Source organism: Aythya ferina (assembly GCF_964211825.1).
Source record: "Aythya ferina genome assembly, chromosome: 2".
Taxonomy (NCBI): domain Eukaryota; kingdom Metazoa; phylum Chordata; class Aves; order Anseriformes; family Anatidae; genus Aythya; species Aythya ferina.
This window is the reverse complement of record NC_140297.1, coordinates 32,562,656-32,583,317: the sequence shown is the minus strand read 5'-3', so window position 1 is coordinate 32,583,317 and position 20,662 is coordinate 32,562,656. Positions and strand designations below refer to the sequence as shown.

The window sequence follows — 20,662 nt, the reverse complement described above, 5'->3', positions numbered from 1 at the left end:
GGGTATAGCACTTTTTTAAAGACAGAAGGTCGCTCATTTTAGGGAATCATGAATGTGATTTTATGATAGAAAAGGCTACATAAAATGGGGAGATATGTCCAGGAAAAGGGAAAATTAAAAAAAAAAGCACCACCAAGCACAGTACTTTGGGGGATTTATAGTACAATAAGAAGTACTTTCCCTTTAGCTAAAATCCTTCATCTTAGCTTACACACCTTTTACTCGTTCTGCTAAGAACTCATTACAAGGGGTTAAAAAACAGCATGTAAAATAATTTTTTTTTCTTCATTACACAAAGCAGAGAAAACAAATTCTATTAACAGTTTAACACAGTATGAAAAAAATTACCCAGTAAAAAGTGTCAGAAAGTGATTCATGGAGTTTACCAAGTATTTTGCTGGCTGTCGCAACTCTTGTATCTATAATCTATCATGTAGAATTTCGTAATACTCTATTTCACAATTCATGTTGGTGAGTGGGTCAAACAGCATATAAAAAGCATGCTCTAGGCTCTTTCTCCCAGGCCTGTTTTACTGTAACTCTAGAATTGTAGCGGTTACATTTAAGGAATCTTTAGGGCCCTTTCAAGTTCATCCAAAGAACAAGTGAAGCTGCTATTCAGAGTTTTGTGCCCAGTGTTTATGTTCCATCTGATCCGTGCCACCCAAGCAGCAGACAAGACATGTCTGAGGGTGCTTTGGGGGGATACACAATGATGTCACCCACAGGAAATATCAGGGAGGACTTGGCACTTCACAAGGCTGGCTCTTCTTCCATGGGCTCGCCAGCAGCTCTGTAAAAATAAACAGGCAATCAGAATACGGCACAAGAGTACACAATGACATTGTAGATTTTCATGCATAATCAAAGCTGATTTTTCAGCTCTCTCTGATGTTTATTTGTGTTATTCAGTTATCCATAAATAGAGTTTCTTTCCTAGGAAGTATAAACAAATGTCAAGTGGAAAAACATTTTAGATCCAAGCAATCACTTAAAATGTTCCTGTTTATATTAAAATATGTCAGAATATTTTATAACTTTTTGTCCAGAAATGTACATGCTTTGTGTCAACAGAATCAAATAATTTTGTGAAAAAAAATGGCTGTGATACTTTTATTTTGCAAGCATCTGCAACTAAAAATACATGCATTTGTTTTTCTAAGTGTGCCCATACCATTCAAACAAAATGGTTCACTGGTAGCCAAGTAGTTAGCAACATTTCTTGTGGAGTTCCTCAGTCCTCTGACTTTTGATTCTGTGCTTTAATAAATTCCCTGCCTGGCTGCCTGCCTGCCTGCAACTTCTGAGACCAAATTCTAAATCTGATTAACAGATCACTGCCATAGACAAATATCCATTAACAGTATCTCATCGTAAGTGTCTTTTATTTGAAAGCCTCTGGGAAACATTCAGCTTAGGCAAGATGAGCTCTAAAACATCCAGTAAATATCAAATGGGGACATACGCTGAGCCGTTGGGAAGTGACATCATTCCTTGTACCTAACAAGCTACTGCAACCAAGGATTATGCTGGTAATTATAAAATGGGGAGCTTTTGAGACCATGGTGAGACCTCACTTTTGAAGGGCGTAAGAATTTTGACACAGCATTTGTCACCTCAATCTGACAGGGTACAGTACAGAAATGAGTCTAAGACCTCCTTAAAACTAACCACTTCAAGCAATTCTGAAATGAGGGGAGGGCGAAAAGTAAACACAAATTAATAAATAAATCAGACATTTAACAGTTAAATCTGATAAGCCAGTATAATGATTAGTTTCAGTAAAAAATACCTCAGAAAATACAAGCTCATGAGATCCCATGGGGAGCAGTGGGGAGGGAAGTAATTAATGGGGGCTTGCATGGGCTTTCGTAGTTTATTTAGCAAGGAAGCCAGGGAACTTTAAATTAATCTGGACTTTATTAAAGTCTTTCCCAATGAAAAAATCAGAAGTGTCTCTCTAAATGGCTTTATACAGGTTATTCCTTTATGATTTAGAATGATTACAGCTAGTACACTGAAAAATAAGTTGAATGAGTGCTATATGAAAAAGATGATTTTCAGATTAATCATTTTCCAAAGGGTTAGTGACCAGAAAAAAAAAAATCTATAAATCTCTAATCTTTTGTTCCTCTCTATACAGTGGAGACATTTTCATGTCTACAATAATCACTGCAGCTCCCTTGTTTCTGAGTGGGGATGTGAAGCACAATTTCAAGGAAGGTTGCAGCAGGGGCCACTTTGGACACAGCAAAGCTGGGTGGGAGCGCTGTCCTGCCTATGCACAGATGCAGCTGGGCATCACTCCTCCTCAACAGGCAGTAGAAGCCCAGAAAGATTACCAAAATATGTTTATTGAGACATCTTTAAAAAAAAATAAATAATAATTGTTGTCATTTCATTTTACCTTGCATTGTTCTGGCTTGTGGCAGAGGCAGCACACTGGCAGAGGCAGCACACTGGCAACAAGGTGGGATGGAGCTCAGCCTGCTGCTCAGGTCCTCAGGTATAGTAAAGGAACATGCTCCATGTACAGACCATGCTCGTTGTATATCACTCCTGTGCTGACTACATGTTCTCACTTTCTCCAGCCACTCTTGGAGGACCTGCTTCTCCTCTGACATAAAGTAAAAGCATAGTAGGCCCTCTTAAACACTCAGGGACTTATGAGGCTGTCTGAGAAGAGAGCAGTTTGAAAGCAGGTAACAGTTAAGCTTTTATGTTGTGTTGTGAATAAATGAATGGGAAGAAATAGTTTTCAATAGATTTCAATTGGAGATTGGCAGAGTAGGAAGGAATGGAGCTCTGGAAAACTCCTGGAAGTGGAAGTGGATATTTGGGTTATTTATAAAGAGATAGGGAAGAAGTACATGCATGTCTGCTCACATGTATTTGGCCTATAGGACTGACATTCTCATGAACGTAGCACAACTCGGAGATGATCATGTTCATAGTTTTGAGTCCTGGGCAATTTCTCCCTGATGAGGGCACTTCTGAGCACCAGAACTAACCTTGAGTGCTGTGTCCTAGTGTATTCCAACACACTCCAACAACATCCCAATATTCTGCAACAGCCAGAGCCTAGGCACCAGTCGAAATATTTATATGCAAGCACAAGATGCTAAGCTATTTTTGGAAATGAAGAGGAGGTTCAGGTGCCTTAGCAAATCCAGCTGCTGTCTCTCAGTGTGAGTATTTTCAACCTTCTCCAGTCTGCTTTGAAGATTTGTGTGTGTGCTTTAACTTCAAATTACTGGTGCAAGAGAAGTCACTGGATCTATCCAACAGCTTACCATTAAAAACATGCATCTTTATGGGATAACAGCTTAGGCCAGAGCTTTGGGAGAGAGCAAGTAAAGTTTTAGAGCCCTTTGCACAGAAAGAAAAACACTGAGAGGTGAATCAATATATACCCATTCAGCTGAAATCAAAAGTTTTCCAAAGAATAAAATAAAAAATCAAGGGGGCAGAGTCTGACAGGCCAAATTTATGTTACCTTAATTATGTCATTGTTAGTTATATCAGTTCAGTCTGTCTTCCTGTAGCTGACAAGAAGTTGGCATAAAAACACAAAACAGGCAAAAAAATTAACCCATATTGTATGCTCTGACTAATTCCTCAGAAATGTAACTGTGAGCTTGGGTCTGATCTGGGCTGATCTGTGGGGTTGGCAGATCCCAAATGGCACAGATTGGGACTGTAATGAATGTAGAATCACAACTGTGATTTTTCATAAAGCTTCATGGTGGCTCACTGAAATTGCAAGTGCCTAGGAGCAGAGCCCTCTTTCATTTGGTCTAATTACTTGGGTATGCCATAAAGGGTGCTCACCTATGCCTCTCTCTATATGCAGTTCACACTCTTGTAGAGTGAAATAGTCTCTTTGTAGTTACTGCTAAAACAAATGATTATATTAAAACAATTGGAGTAGATGAGAGAATCCTGCCATATGGAAAAAGTCTGGCTAAACTTGTGACATCTTACGTACTGCTCTGTGGCTGTTGTAAGTAAATGGCAACCATATTATTTAATGTTATTTAAAATAGCTAATATCTGCATTAAAAAAAAAAAAAAAGTCAACATTTAAAAACAGATAAATCCTGTAAATCATCCAAAAAAGCAAACATTTCTCTTACCTTATTTTATAAATTAGAATTACAGGGATTCCTCATAGCTACATCATCACACATATAAAAATAAAAAATCAAGGTATGCTTCCAAGTCGCAAAAAATCGCTGAACAGAAGATAGATTTTCTGGTGGGGTATGGCTGTTTTATGCCATAATCTGTTCCTAATTTAACTCATCTGTCTCAAGGAAGAGCATTGTAATTGAAAAGTGATCCTCTGGTAGCAAAGAGCTGGGGAAAAAGAGGTACCTTTCTAAACCATGAAGATGACTTGGAGAGTGCCTTAACTCATCATATTAGAGATCCTGGGTAAGTGTATATACTAGTAAAAATTGACTCTGTATGAATCAAAGGAGAGGAGCTAAAAGGAAAAAAACTTCACCGTTTAAGATCACAATAAGGTAAGTACACACAAGCTCTCAAAAGAGGAAGTCATGACTAAATAAGGCAAACAAAGTAGAAACACTGGCAAGTTCAATGTAAACCCACAACGAGGCCAAAAGGAGAATCTGAAGATCAACATGTTAAAGGCATAAAAAGTAATAATAGAAGGATCTTTCAAAATACTTCAGAAGAAATGATCAAAGCATAAAAGGAGCATCAAGGAAGGTAAACCACAAGAGCAAAATGAACTATTTATATCTCTGTTCACTAGAGAAGCATCAGGCAGATCTTATTATTTGCAGATGAACTGTCTTAAACTGAATCAGCACTAGAACAAGCTGAGATATTAAACATTGCCAAATTGCTAAGAGCAGATGATATTTGTCCACTGAGTTCTAAGGGAATGTAATCATGATGTTTCTATATAAATAATTACTGAGCATATTCCACTGCTTAATTCAGAATCCAGAGAGGGTAGAGATAGAGAAGGTAAGAAATGCAATCCCCATTTTGGAAACTACAGGACATACAGTAAGTCTGTATTGGGGAAATTGATAGCAGCTATAATAAATTACAGAATTAATAGGCATTTAGATAATAGTAATTTGGCTATGAGTTAAGACTTAACTCTTGCAGAGAAGTCAAGCCTCCCAAATTTATTAGAAGTTTCTGAAAGAACTGAAGGAAGAGGGATCAAGTGATACCTCTGCACAAAGAAAGTTTTCCTAAAATTTTATCCAAGTGCTCTGAGGAACTTAGGTTATGAGAGATGGTCCTGACATGGATTAACAAACCATCAAATGTAGGAAATGGATACTAATACTGGTGAATGTTCATCATGGAAGGGTATTCCACAGCATCTGAAGAAGACGTGGCAGAGTACCAGTACATTTAGATGATAACATTTGTTAATGATGCAAAATTACAGATACTAGACAGACCTAAAGCCCATAGCACCATTTCTGAGTGGAAAAGAAGGTAAACAGATACAAAGTAATACACAAAGCAGGGGGAAGGACAGATTTAATTGTTTATATACTGTGATGGCAATTACTGAGAGCTTAATGAGAGTAGAAGAGAACAACAAACAACAAAAACGTGCATCATTAATCTTCCTTATAAATACATAGTATGCCCAACACCTGGTGTCCTGGATGCAGTCCTTACACCATCAAAAAATAAAAGTTGGAATAGAAAATACATAGATAGGGGCAGGAAGAATGATTAGAAGAAATTACTTTCATACCAGGAGGAATAAAATGTCTTGAGACAGCTAAGTATGGACAAGAATGTAAGGAAAAAATCCTTTGATTTCTCATAACTAGAGAATGTTCAGTGAATTTACCAGGTAATAAGTTTAGAGCAAAGAAAAAGAAGTGCAATGCCTGATGAAGCTGTGGGATTCACCACCTGAACACCAAAACTGCAAGATTGTTGAAAAACACCTTTGAAAAATTTATATCTGGAAGGTATCCTGGGTAGATACCCTGGAAGCTTTTACACAGTATGTGTCAGATACAGCCATCAAGACCTAGCGCCTAAGCAGGGCAGGGCTGTCTCTCCACATCTCTGTTCCCAGTTCTCTTCCTTAGGCAACCTCCACCGGGGGATGAGAGGAAGGTGGGCAAGATAAGGCTGCAGATCCTCTGACCCCTGAGCCTGGTTGTGATTTCAGATCCTGTGGGGTATGGCCGGGTAGATGCAGGTTCTTCAGCCCAGCTGAAGTGGATACCCAAACAGCAATATGCTAAGCAAAGCTCTGTGAGCTGATGCACAAACACAGAATGTGGGCCTAGGTGGCAGCTAGCTGTACCCCACAATTCAACCAGTCTTACTGCTATAAAATATATTGCAGCATAGCTCAAAATGCAACTGATAGCTCAGTAACAGTGAGAGAAATATCTAAAAATGACACTTTGTTTTCATTTCAATTTGAGTAAAACTTATGCTTGGCTGAATGAAGGCCATAAAGTCAAATCCTGATAAATGTCATTCTCGAGATTTACTGTTTGCTGTAAAAGTAGTAAGTGCCAGAGACCTTCCTCCACACCCTTTTATTTTTCCATTTTAAGAAGAAATGTACAGAAGCTCCAGTGTATCGTGGACAGCATTGTATTGAATATTTTCATAGCAGGATTTCTGAAACAGATGTCTGGCCAAAGCAAAATTCTAATCAGTTAAATCTATATCTCACTTAGGGAATAAGCAGTTATCAACACACAAAAGTTATGGTAGTTAGAAATGCTTTCTAGGGCACGCTGGTTCCTTTAATTGCATCTGTACTTAAATCTTTGTTAGCATCATGCATGTTTTCTTTCCTATCCACAAAGGCTTTTTTCTATATCTGTTCTCTTCTGAAGTCTGTAATCAAGTTTCAATTGAATCTTAAAATGCAGAGTTGTGCTTTGGTAAAATTAAACACAAAAAGCGTAGCAGCTTTCACAGTTTTCTTCATTTAGCCTGTCAGAGAAAATCAAATTAAAAAAAAAATCTGCACTATTACTTGAAGAAAAGAAAGAAAGAGAGAAGAAAGAAAGGGAAAAACTTAAGAGGGGCCTTAGCCAGTAGCATTTTATCGTTTATTCATCAGTGGTAAATGAGTCAGATATGACTTGGCCAGGAAAAGAGCTGCTTTACCCAAATCTGAGTTTAAAATGAGTCATCTCACTTCAAACACCAATATATCCTCCAACATAACTGGCAAGAGTTTCCCGCAAAGAGAGTTTTGCTGCCACTCTTCATCTGCAGGCCCAATCATCCAAAACTGAAGTCAACAGGATGTCTGTCATTGATTCAATGAAACAGGAACAGAATTATCAGCCTGGCTAGCCATGGTGGCTATTAAGAGAAAGTAAATTGGCTCCTGGCATAATGAAGGAACCTTTAAGGCTGCCCTGTTCACCATGGCACTTTCTGCTCTGAACTTGCCCTGCCAGCCACAACTAACTTTTCCCCCAAAATACTCAATGCAAAGGCTTTCAATAGATCTTCAGAAACTGACTGCCACCTACAATAGGGAAGAGGGGTGCACTTAAGAGCCCCAAGGGCTCCTCATGTCCCTGCAGCCCTGACAGTTGTCATAGAAGGGGGCTAGAGAAGGAGTATCATATTAATTATAACAAATGGAACAAATGTGAAAAATAAAGTTCTGACATCACTATGTTACTCCAGCTTGTGTTGGTATGTATCTATGAACTGAACAGTATGCTTTTGTTAAATGAATGAAGTTATTCTGGCATGGAACTGTAGTGTGCAATGTCAAATCAATCCCTGGATTTATAGTCCTGTGCTAGAGTTTCATTCATGCTCAAAGTGCAGCCAGGTCCCCTCAGGTCTCCCTGCAGCTCTGTGGCCTGCGCCTTTGAAATCAGACTGTCAGGGTGACCCTTTTTGATCCCATATTCCTTTTTACATTCAGCAGGAAGAAAGCCAAGAGGGTGATATCCTGAAGCCTCACAAAACCTAGGTGTCACTTTTGGCTCTGTGAGATAATGCTTATGTTGTGCTGTTGCTCTCTGGCTTTGGGTAACTTTGGGTAACTTAGAGTTATACAAATATGAAAACAGATTCAGGGATACATGCAAGTAAGGATTTATTTGTGCCACTGAAAAACTTCTGCAGCAACAAAGATATTTCAAACGAAGCCATTTTTTCCACAGAACAATTCATCATGATGGCTTCACCCCCATAAGAGCCCAGGACTGATGAAGTGTAATGTATCTGGCAGCCACATGAATTCCACTTGTGTACATTTCAGCACATCCGTTTTTTTTCCATTTCTCTCAGCTCTGCTCTGAAATGCTGTTTTCAGAGTGGGTGGAAACTGTCACAGGTTATCAGTGGGTAGGTAATAAATACAATAATTAAGTACAGCATTAGTCAAAGGGTTATTTTGTTCAAGTCATGTAAGATCAGTGGTTGCTCTTGATGGCTGTAGTTTTAAGTGACTAAAGGCTCATAACAAATACAGTTCTTGGTTATTCAGAGAAATATAAAAATATACAAAATTAACCAGACCCTTTTTCATACAATTTAAAACTTTACTTTGTTTGACTGTTTTTGTTCCAACACTTTAATTAAAATTCCATGTCTTTCAGAGCTGTGCATACATACATGAATAGGATCCCCAGCTTTCAGTCCCTGGCTAACAGAAGTGTCTTGTGGCTGTCACAAATCTATATGACAAACTTTGCATTATTCCTTAGCCTAGCACTGATTTACACACTCACAGATCTAAAATATGTCTCACATTCATCAGTGGATCCTTCCCTAAGCTTTTATGGATTTGTTTGTAATAATATTAGTCCAAAAAGAGCCATAACAAACAAAAAACGTAATTTCAGTCAGAAAGGTAATTATGTAAAAACTGCTAACTTTACTAGCTAGCTCTGCCTCGTGTGTCTCTTTGAGGCCCATATGCTAACTTATTGACAGATGGTCTCATGGTTGTGAAAGACGTTCACTTCCAAATGCAGCTATAGCGTTTAGCTGTGTCCATACCATTCTCCTGGATGCTTTCAGCTGCTTATTGGACCAGTTCTGAATAAAAGAGCCTGTGCAGGAGTCCAGAACCAAATCAAACAAGTTGCTGTCACGGCATAGGACCATGGATCCTTTTGGCCCCATTCCCACCATCGTTCTGCCTACCCAGAGCTCCCTCCTTTCCTTCCTGTTGTTTTGCATCTCCAAGCCACAGCATGAAGGGAGCTGATGAGTCTCCTTATAAGGGTTTTTCCTCCTTTCCTCCTCCCTCCCTTGTTTTCTCTGCATGACGGAAACTGAACAGTTCCCTGCACTTTGGGTCTTCCTCTGTTGGAGAAGGACAGAAAAGTTTGTCCTTCAGATGAGTAAATAGGAAACCCCAAGAACTTCTGCAGTGGCTCTTCTGATTCCTGGTGTCACTTTGAACAAGTACTGTTTTGTAGACCACATAGTCTTCAGTAGCCCCCCCCCCCCCTTTTTTTTTTTTCATCTTTAATTGGCAGAAAACCAACAGCAGTTACTGTATCATTTTCTCAGGCTGTGAAAATGAAAGCAATGTTCATTAACCTAGAAAAGCAGCTGACAAGCTGGAAAAAACATCATTCTCTTTCCTTTCTTAGCTGGTACCTTCAGCACAGTAGGCAGAAAATGTTGGCCCTGATCCTGGTCAGTATTGCTTTAAGTTTTATACTGGCCCTGTTCCATTGCTTCCAGGGAAGTAATGTTTAATGCCTATCTGATATCATTTAATAATGATTTAAGTCCATCCTTATTAAATTTATCTGACCATGTGTTAGATGCCTTCCTAGAAAGTTAAAGCTAAAACAGTTTTGAATTGCTTCCACTAAAAAGAATACAGTTGATTACACTTGAACATGTCTCTTATCTTCATACAGGTAATGCCAACTGTGCACTTCTTCTATAGTAGAGAGCTTTAGACATGAGGAGAAAATAAGGTTGTTTTACTACTCATGAAACTTAGTAAAGAATTACACACATCAAAAATATGTTAGCATAGCATACCTCTGTTTCCAGCAGCCAAGTAGGGAGAATTTAAATTCAGGAATGACAAATTCCAGGTAGCTCAATTAGCAGACAATTTTGAAATAAGTCTTAGTCTAACTGTCTTCTGCATCTCGTGTGACTGGAGAGTAAAAGCCTTGCTCTCTGGAATAATTGCATATGCTTACCTGCTGCCTTCCTGAGGAAAGCACTGTTCAACATCCACTGAAAGGGAGGCCATAGCAGATACTGTTTCTGTCTCCTCCCTCTCTCGTTTCTGAGACTCAGCCAGAGCACAATCCACTGGCACAGAATATGGCTCCACTGACTTCCAGTACTTGCCTAAGGAAAACATACATCATAATTTATGGGAATTTTAGCTAGCATGGTGGTTCAAGCATAGTAATCACTTAGTTCAACGTGGGGTGATTATAATTTTAAATCACTGCAGTGTAAGCAGCACAATTGAAATTTCAAACTGCAGCGAAGTATATTTCTGAACCTACAAATGCCAAGTTGGAAAGCACTTTCATTCCAAGGGCTGTGTCACACCCTTCCCCAGAAGGTAATAAACTGGCGGAGTAACATGCAGCCTAATGAACTCATACTGTCAGACAGGCTATTGGCTTTATCTTCACAAGGTAAAGGGAGTTCAGGGCAGGGTTAACACCTAGAAGCTCTGGTATTGCAGACAGCTGATGCATACACAATAAATAGGACTAGGAAAATGAACATTGTTTTACAACATGCTCACACAGCACTGTCTTGAAATGGAAAAAAAAGTCAGAAATGCCAGCTTGGACTGAAGTGATGTTGCCAGAACAATCAGGTTTGTTAGTCCTGGATGTTCTTTCTCCTCCACCCTCAGGGCGTATACTAGAACAATAATTTCTTTAAAACTTTCATATATGAACTGGCTGTTGCTGGAAAGTTGCCAGATATCATAAGGAATAGAGCTTTCTAGTTTGCAGTGCAAAAACACAGCAATGGATTTAAAACACGAGCATCCTCATCTTTCAGCCTGCAACAGAAGAGACAGTAATGAGCTTCTCGAGTCACACCAACAGTAGTGGCAGGTGACTTATGGGCAACATAAAAAATGTCCCACTACTGCAGAGCTGTTAAGAAAAGGAGGACAATTAGTGGTGACACAGTGAAAAGTAAGAATTTACATATGCATTTCTTACAACCCAGTAATCCACCAAGCACTCACTAATTGCCAGTTGGATGACACCTGGAAATGAGGAGCTTTGGGAAGGCTGGGAGCTCTGGACCAGTGCTTATGCAGTGTTTAGCAAGAAGCTTCCAGCAGCTGCTGCAGAGGTTGGGTCAGGGTACTTATCTGGGAATTAGACGGAGGGTTTCAACAGCTGTGAAAGACAGGGGATCAAGTAGGGGACTTTTCCAAGGGCTAAAAGGAGAATTTTGGCAGCTGGGCAGCAGGTTGAGGAGAAGTGCTTATCCGGAGGGTAGCTGGAGGCTTTGACAGCTGGGAGGCCAGACCAGTCAGTGGTGGTGCTGTCTGAGCTGCACAAAGGCTGCTGAAAACTCCCTCACTGGTAACATGGCTCTCAGCACTGTTTCAGGCTTTTTCAAAGATGAACTTTTCCCTCCAGTGAGAAAGCAGCTGTCAGTAAAGCCTGAAAATGTCTTTATTCAAAAATATCATTGCAAGATGAAAGCCCAAGTCAATCTGCAAGAACAACCAGCGAGCATGGCCAGAGTGTTTCTTTGAACTCTAATAGTGTGCACGTTTGAGTAGTTAGCAGAATCTTTAAATAACAGGGACCTTCTGGGGATAAAATGTAAAGTGTATTAAGTATCCTACAAAGTTGAGATTAAGTGTTAGAAGGTTGGCTTTGCTCCAAAAGCATGAAAGACACAGCTAAAAAGTTATGTACATAGCAGTAGGCTCAGTGATTGGAGCCTGGCAAATTTTATAAAAACAAGACAAAAATATTCTCTATTATTACTGTGTTCAGAGACCATATTCTCTATTCATTAAAAAATACACTAAAAACAAACAAAAATTTATATGGGCATTCCACAATGTTCTCACAGATCATGTGTGCAAAAGTCAGTCTTTGCAATATACACCCAATTCAAACCCTATAATTTATGAGCTAAATGTTCACAGAGTGGGTGGGGTTTTTGTTGCAGAAACAGATGTGCAAGAAAATCAAATCTGTTGGCATGGGAATAATACCCCCTCTTGCCTATAAAAGAAATGAACCCATGTTCACTGCTGGAGTTTTCAAGGGCTCTTATTCATAAAATAAAATATTAGTAACCAGCTACCACTGTGCTGCTCTCCTGCAGCAACAATAAAACAGCATCAGTGAGGATTGCTACATCACATTCGTTCATTCACACACAGGCTCACACACCAGCTGCCCCCTGAATCCAGGCTTTCTTGTAACACTAAAACTCAGGGCCAAATCAAGCATATTAGCAGGCTCTCTGTGCCCATTTAACTGCCCTTCACTCCCAAGTGATCGGTGATTTTTCATGTTTCCCTGCACTGCGAATTGTGTTACAGAGGCATTTCAGCAATAGCGAGGGGTAGCAGAGTCTGGCTAGGAAGCAGGTGGCAGCACCTATGCTGCAGTGGAGGGTTTCGGAAAAGGGGAGTACATGGCAGGCTGTTTGTGGTTTGTGGGAGGAAATTTTAAAGCAGTTCCAATTAGGAATAGCATCCAGGTAGTAGCAGGTACATTGTGCAGGGCTTTCTGATGCTGGTGAAAAAGCACCAGTAGATTTTTCTTTAAAATCAGAAAGCTTATGCACACCTGTGGTAAGCAGAACAGCTTTGCAAGCTTTCCTTAACAAAGAACAACAAATATATAGTGTGCACAAAGCACACAGTGCTTGAATATGTTTTCAACCAAAAGATTTGCAGGCAAAGTCTTGTGGAACAGAGAGGCAATCACAGCTGCAAAGGAGCTTTGTTAGGAACCCCAGGTATGCTGTGGATTGACAATTAGATGAGCTTAAAGGAGACACATCTACCTCAAACTGCTCATACCTTTTAAAATGCTGTTTCCACTGTACTATGCTGGGATGTGGATTTCTACCAGTCCTGTTATATTCATTGATAACATTGTGGAGTACAGGGAAAAGAAGGGAGCATGCCACTGGTTTCATTCATACAAAACTTGAAGAGCAATCACTGTTTGCAAGAAGTAACAGTGAAACCAAATCAGTCTTCTAGACATGCTTTGGCTTTCAGCATGAATATGTGCTTAAGTCCCCCTCAAAGATTTGTGGGAGCACTGTTTGTAACCAGGAAATAATAAAAGTGAATGATTCTGTCCTGGTTACAAGCATTTGTAATTGCCTTTCACCAATAGCTTTGGATATGGTGTACCATGACTTGCTTGAAAAATTTGTTTTGGGGGTTGTATTAAAGCTAATGAACAGGATTATTTAGAAATACCATGTTACAAGGGTGTGGGAACTACCACTTCCAAAAGTATTACATTTCCAAAAGAGCTTTAGATCACTGTCACAAACAAAACATTTATACAAATTCCATTCCACTTACAAAAAAAAAAAAAAGTTTCCTTTCATTGTCTAAGTATTGCATCTTCAATATAAATATATATATATATATATAAAAACACAAAGGAGGGACTTTTTTTTGTCTAAAATATTGCTAATATTCATTATCAATGTTAGCTCACAGAAATAGGCCCAAGACACATGCAGTCATCTAGAAAAAGCAGGCTTTCTCAACATCTTTGTAGGTGTTCCTCCACCTCCACCACTTTCAGTCTGCATAACTATGTAACATTCAACATGCACTTGCTTCTCTCAATTCCATCTAATTATGCATCCTGCATAAAACTCACTAAACTTCCTCAATATTCCTTTCCTTCATCCACACACATTCCTTTCTAATACTCAGCCTCTCTCCAGACAAAATGATGCATACATAACTTTTTAGGTAATAGCTGGGAAACAAACAAACAAACAAATAAGACCAAAAATCAAACAGACAAACAAAAATATTATGTACAAACAACTCCGAATCCTCAGCAGCCTGGCATAGGTTTCAGAAGTTTGTTGGACTTCCATGACTGTACTGGGTCTGCTCAAACCAAAGTTTGCTCTGAACAAGCAAAATTAAGCCATTCTGCTGAGCTCTGGACTGTGTTTTGGGACACACAACATACCCTTGTTCCTAAGTCTCTTCCTTCTCTCTAAATGGCCATCATTGATGTGTAAGCATTGCTAGTAAAACACTATGCCTTTCTAGATCCAATATTATTTATTTTTTCCTCTCCATTTTTTGTCTGTTTCAGATTCATTTTTCATTAAGTACCTGTATTACATTTAAACATGTATTGCATTTAACACATACATTAAATTCCAAACAGATTTAGATATTCTTTCCTGCTGTCTTTAAGCTCTCTGGTTCCTTGTGTGTAACTTTTAGTCCTTATTATCATTTGTAAATCAATACTATCTTGCACAGAATTTAAATTTCCTTACATTGCTGACTCCCACATTAACGGAGAACTTTAAGAAAGGCACTACCTCATAAGCTACCCTAGGACATACCACTGTATGTACAAATGTATGTACATATACATGTATGTATATATGTATACATGTATGTATGTACATATACTAAAAATAACATACTGAAATGTATCATATACAGCTGATTTACTTAGAGAACATACATATCTGGTAACTACTAGATATGAAGGATGAATTATACATCTACAATAAATTTTCATCATCTCTAACGTCAGATTGAAAAGTACTGCATTATCAGTGGATAATGCATGATGTCCCTTTTAAAAGCTGCTTTTATTTTATAGAGGTGACTCCCAATTATTTGTGATTAGCCTAACATAATAAAAACATTTGTTATCCATTTGTTTTTGTTAAGGAGCCAGCAAACAGTAGAAGTCAGGAAGCTCCTGCTGCCTTGGTAAAATGGCACAGAGCAGAAGATTAGAGAAATGAAGGGAGGTCTGCTTAGATGTATTAAGGCAACTGATGGCAAAGTGAAAAATCTTCTGTGAGGGCAGAGCAAAAGCCTCAAAGCATCTGGTTAATAAAGGATTGGAAGCAAGGCACACAAATGAAGCAAAGTATTGCCTGCACTAGAAATAGGATAAAATCACAACATATTTGTCACCATTGTTCCAGGGATCAGTGCCAATTTGAGCTTTTACATTTTATTTCACATTCTTCTACACCTTAAAGTGAGTATCTTGTAAAGGACTACACAGATTGAAAGAAATATTTTTTAGAGTTCTGATTTACCTGTCTATTCATATCCCTCACTGAGAAACACCTATTTCATTTAAACTAATCTGGAATGGAGAGATTTGGGAATATTCAAGCATCAGAAAGCTCTAAATAATTAAAGTGGCTTAATTCTTCAGAGATAAATACATAGTACAAACAAAGAGATGGCAAAGAAACAAAAGTGTGTATATATATACATATACACATACTAGACACAGCATCTGGGTTTATACATAAAAAGCTTGCCTGTTGTTTTCTGTGAAACACAGTTTAATTTCTATGACATTAATTAATAGTAAAGAAATACCCCAAACCCAACAACCCAAACTGAGGAACATACTTTGAATTTCAGTGGTCTTTTTTAAAGAAGCTATTGCATTCTTATTGGGGATTTGGTGCACAATATCTTCCGGGAGAGGCTCCAGCTGCAAGAATAGAATAGAATAATATAAATTTTCAATAAGACACAGGGAAGTAAAACAAACTGAAACAATCTAATCCTCAGGAAAAGCTCAGCCCAGGAACTGCTAACATTTTGCTGGTTAGAGTTCTGAAAGTATAGCCATGATTTTGTTTTCTGTTTTTCAGCCATGTAATTGAATTCCAAGGGGCTTTTCTATTGGCTGCAAGACTAATCTATCGAGTCTCTGAAGCAGGTGCATGTCTGTGTATTATTCATTAAAAAAATGCTAGTTATTTGTGTAATTTTTGTAGGTTCCTCACAAACCAAATTCCACTGCGTCTGTATACGCAGCTGGGTACTCCAAATAAAACCTTACTGAAGCCACACTGGAACTGAAGTGTGCACTCTATTATCTTCATTTTTCTGGTGTTATTGCATCTAATCATCTTACACATTTTAAGATTTTTAGAAGAAAAACATAAAACAGCTGTTTTTACTAGCTCTGGATTAATTTCAAACAAAGTAGGATATAAAAATGTTTATGCAGATCAGCAGTAAAAGTTCTCTAAGTTTTTTTTTTAGAACCAACTGCATTTTAATTAGCCAGTTTTAATTGTGTATTCTTTGCACAGGTCTGCATCATAATAAATTAGCAGAACTATGTGTTGAGATACTACACATAATTATTTATTCCCTGCAATGAATATGAGCCAACCTTCACCACTTCCCATGGAGGAAAATTAGGTACCTAAATATTTTAAAAAGTGTCCCTGGACACTTTTGATATAGCCACCTTTTTAACACTTATTTTCCGTGACAATTGCCCACTCATTTTAAATCCCCATTTATGATCTGGAGGTAACAGTATTTTTCCATTTTACTCTGGTACTTCAGTACATGGGGACATACTGTACTTTTCTTCTGCTCATAGGACATGGATTAGTCCTAATTTGGATTTCAGATTTGCAAAAGATAAACATATGATAGTATTTACTATTATTATCATCAGAAATTACTATTATCATCCAAAATTACTATAACCTATCAATTCATGGGGATAACAACCAAGTGAAAAACAACTGTATTTTGAAATTTATCTACTTGTGGTTTATATCCATATATTTTCTCCTAGAAAAAGGGTAAAGCATAGTTTGGGCTAAATGCCCCTTTTTGTGCTAAATCTTCAAACTAAGTTTTCCTTAAACTGTGTTTAGAGACCAGCCAACTTTACCACTTCCCCACACAGGCTGCTGGTGGTGGAGGTGTGCTTTCTGCAGAGTCAGGAGTGCCAACCATGTCAAGGTGAACAAGAGTAATATCAACATCAATTTCTCTTCTCTAAAGCTAAGGAAGTTCAACCATCATTGATAGGAGACATCTGTACTGCAGACAAATCTCCCTTATTAAGCATGCCTGGGCCTACTTTAAACTAGGTCACGTGAAGCCCACCCAAGCAGCTTCCCCTGTGAAGTAAATACTTCGGTAGCCATCACATATTGTCCTCGGCGTTGCTACTGCTGCATTGCTACCCACCAACTAGATAAAAACAGCTTTGATCCAAGCACACAAAGTAAGAAGCAACTGCATTGTAGATATCCCCTTAGTGGTGCTATTTTAAGTAAGCTCAGCTACAAATCCCAGAACTTCTTGGATCCTACCAGTATGATCAGCAGTGAATGTCTGTCAGTGATAAAGACATAGCAAATATCACCAGACTTTTGGTGTCTCAGTACTAAAATGAATAGGCCTGTTCATGTCATTATTTCCTTAGAATCCCATATGGGATTGCAGCTGGAAGATTTCCTTGTGGCTAGAAACAATAGCGTTATGTTTTGTTTTCAAATAGCATAAATCACTCCATTCTGCACAGTGAGCAAGTACGCAGAGAAGTGCTGGTAGAACCTGACTTGGTCCCAGCTCTACTCAGTTACTTAGGCGGCCAGACTGCAAAGGAAGATTGTTGCTATCTAATAGGTATCATGGATTAGAACCAAGAGATCAATTACAATAAAAATCAAATTTACAGAAACATTTACACTTCATGATCTCCATAGATTACTCTATTTGAGTACTTGCAGGTTCCTGAAGTAAAGCTTCAGGATTTATTAAATTCAGCATTTATTAAAATGTCCACCAACAGCTCAAGCTTCACAGATTTTAGAATAAAGACCGTTTTCTTATAATCCATATATTGAGTTATGTAGGTAAATAGCACTTGCTTTTATCACTTGCTAGCTTCTTTTAAAGCAATCTATCATTTGGCCCAGAAAAGGAAAAAGTCTTGAAGTTCTGTTTGGTTGTACTGGGTATAGGAACACGGAAGAGGAATTAAAGAGTAGCTTAGGGTTCTATTTTGACAATTTCCTAATTCCTAAGGTCTTGATGATCAATTCGCTCCCTAGAAAGGAAATAATAGTTCCAGGCTGTAAAAGTACAAACAGTGCTGGAGTACGAGGTCCAAAATGGCCAAAATGAAAGATTTCAAAGCTGTGTCTTGCTTTTCTCTTTGAGCACCTTGAGATTCTTTCTGCAGAAAGAATTGTACTAAATTCTCTTACTAAATTCTCTTGTACTAAATAGCAAGCTAGGAGCAAGCAATGTAGACATAGATAAAAGATATTTCCTATTAAAAAGATTTTTTTTTTTTTGCCTTCCTCACAGATCCTTTCAGGATCCAAAACATTGTCTTGATTTTTCTTAATATATCAATTACACCTCTGTTCATCAGTACAGAAGTAAATTGTTTAACATGTAGAATGCATTTGAGTATCTGGACATATCAGACCAATATTTAGAAATGGCAAATCTGTTTTCAGAAATCAGAATACACTGATGAATCACTAAAGACAAGATGAAAAAGGGTCAAATTTCCAACAATTATTATTAAAATCATTATCCTATCTATTAGCTCTACTAACAGATCTGTAGGTGATGTGAGTATAATAGTTTTGTTTGATCATTTGCTTAACTTCTTTTTCCACAACACTTTCCTGTCATATTCAAAACTCATCTTCTTCTCCACAGCTATTCTGCCTCCTAACCTTAAGGATAACTGGACAGGACTTGGATCCTCTTCCATATCAGGGAAACATCAGGTTCCAGAAGTAAGTTTATTATATCATATATCCTGTTCAGTCCAAATGCAGTACTGTTACAAAAACACTGTAGAAATAAAGCCAGTGGCTTATGGCAGCTATTTCTATACACTTTGAAATGAGACTGTCTGCATTTGAAAGTCCAATTTCTGTTGGCAGCTATTCACTGGTTGGATAGAACTGTACAGACATAGCAGTGACCCTGGAAAATATCAACAGTTAGACCCAACAGTGAACAAAAGCAATTACTCTACACCTGGCATATATGGCACCATCACCTTCCCTCCTACACTTACTGGCATTCAGATCATGAAGTCTATTAAATCTGGAGGCTAGCAGAATGGAAGCTGAAAAGAGCACTGGAAATATATTGTTAGGAAAGAAATCTTTCAGAGAAGAACAGCTCAAGTCAGTGCAGAAATAACCAAACCACTGGAGAGACAGATTGGACCAGACACAAAGGGTCATATTTTCAAAGCTTTTACATGGCTGAATCAGGCTTTTGTGCCCAAAGCAGCAGATGAAAGTAGAAACTGTATTTGCTAATCATTTTCAAAGTAGGAAAAACAATCTAAATGGGCAAAAATCACTTGGGTCACCAAAGTCTGCCAGAGGCATATCAACAGATATTTGAAAATGGAAATAAAGATTGAAATTGCATTCACCCAGGAGGTGATCTGAAACGATCCTTGGGAATGTGGGGAGAATCTGAAACTACAGCAGTCTGTACTGAGCGGGACTATCTAGCTGCATCTGCATAGTCTTAGCCCTGTCATGTTTTAAAGCACGAAGATTAGCTTCAGGGAAGATTGTTGCAGCGTGGTAAGGAGCATGGAGAGTCCTGACAGGCACAGAGGAAGGGAAGAAGGCAAGCAAGATTCACAGGGATGCCTAGTCTGCAGAGGGAAGTGCTACAACCTTCCTTTCCCATGTTTACTGTGCAAGAAGCATACCAGCACAAAGATTGGGCTTTGTTGTTCTAAGTCTTGCCATGATTACAGAGGACTAAGCTCAAATATCTCACAGGTCCTCTTGGCCTCTACATTCTTATATTAGTGATCTTCTCAAAGTTTCTGCACTTTCTGATTTTATATAAAAACACTTTAGGGAGGTATTTTTGTGATCCATTGTTACAGTGTTGTACATAAATGACAGTTTTCCCTAGGAAATAGGTTCAGAAGCCTGAAGGGTTATTAGCAACTACCTGTTCCCGAAAACTAAGGCATGCCTTGCCTTGGAAATATGTACATTTGAACTAGGAATATTCTGCTCCCTAGCCAAATGGCTTCCTGAGTAGTACTGCTCTTTTTGTGGACTTTGATGCCACCATGCTGACCTCTGGCATGTACCTTGCTCCACTTTCCTTTCCCATCTAATTTTCTATTTTTGGGCCAATTTCTGAGCTCCATGCTTATGCAAGCAGCAGTTGGCAGGTGGCTTAGACTCAGTGTTAATTATTTTCTAGTGTTAGAATTAGATTAAGAATAAGGATGTAAGATTGTGACCAAGTTTACCATGCAATTTTAAACTGATCTCAGGCCATATTCACTTACATGAATATTTCCATTTTGGAGAGAGAAATGCTTACCTGTTCTGGCAAATAACCCCTTTTTAACACAGTCCAGGCCCTCTTGGCAGAGCATGTTGCCTAGCTGGCAAGCAGCCCCAGATTCACACTGAATTCCACAAAGGGGAAAATGCCAACTTTTCATCATCAGCAGGAAAGCTGCAGAGTACAAGCTTTCCACTTAAATTACCATCCCCTCCTAAATGCCAGCTCAACAGATTGCAAGAAAGAAGCACATACTTCACACTCTGCAAGAAAATTGTGCAGTATAAGATTTTAAGCATGCTTGGGAGTCAACCAATCACAATGTTTTGTCAATTCTGCTTCAGACTGAAA

General features: G+C 38.5%; 1 protein-coding gene across 1 annotated transcript in view; it reads right to left on the bottom strand.

Annotated features, from left to right (window-relative positions):
* Positions 1–8,087: 8,087 nt before the first annotated feature.
* Positions 8,088–20,662, bottom strand: part of LOC311432445 (histone deacetylase 9-like) — a gene marked incomplete at its 5' end in the record, with an annotated part of 142,587 nt that continues 130,012 nt past the window's right edge. The window contains 3 exons of the mRNA XM_084510894.1: positions 8,088–9,321; positions 10,185–10,338; positions 15,602–15,686. Of these exons, the coding sequence (XP_084367020.1) occupies positions 9,156–9,321; positions 10,185–10,338; positions 15,602–15,686 (405 nt within the window). The 3' untranslated portion in view covers positions 8,088–9,155. The remainder of the gene's footprint in view (positions 9,322–10,184; positions 10,339–15,601; positions 15,687–20,662) is intronic.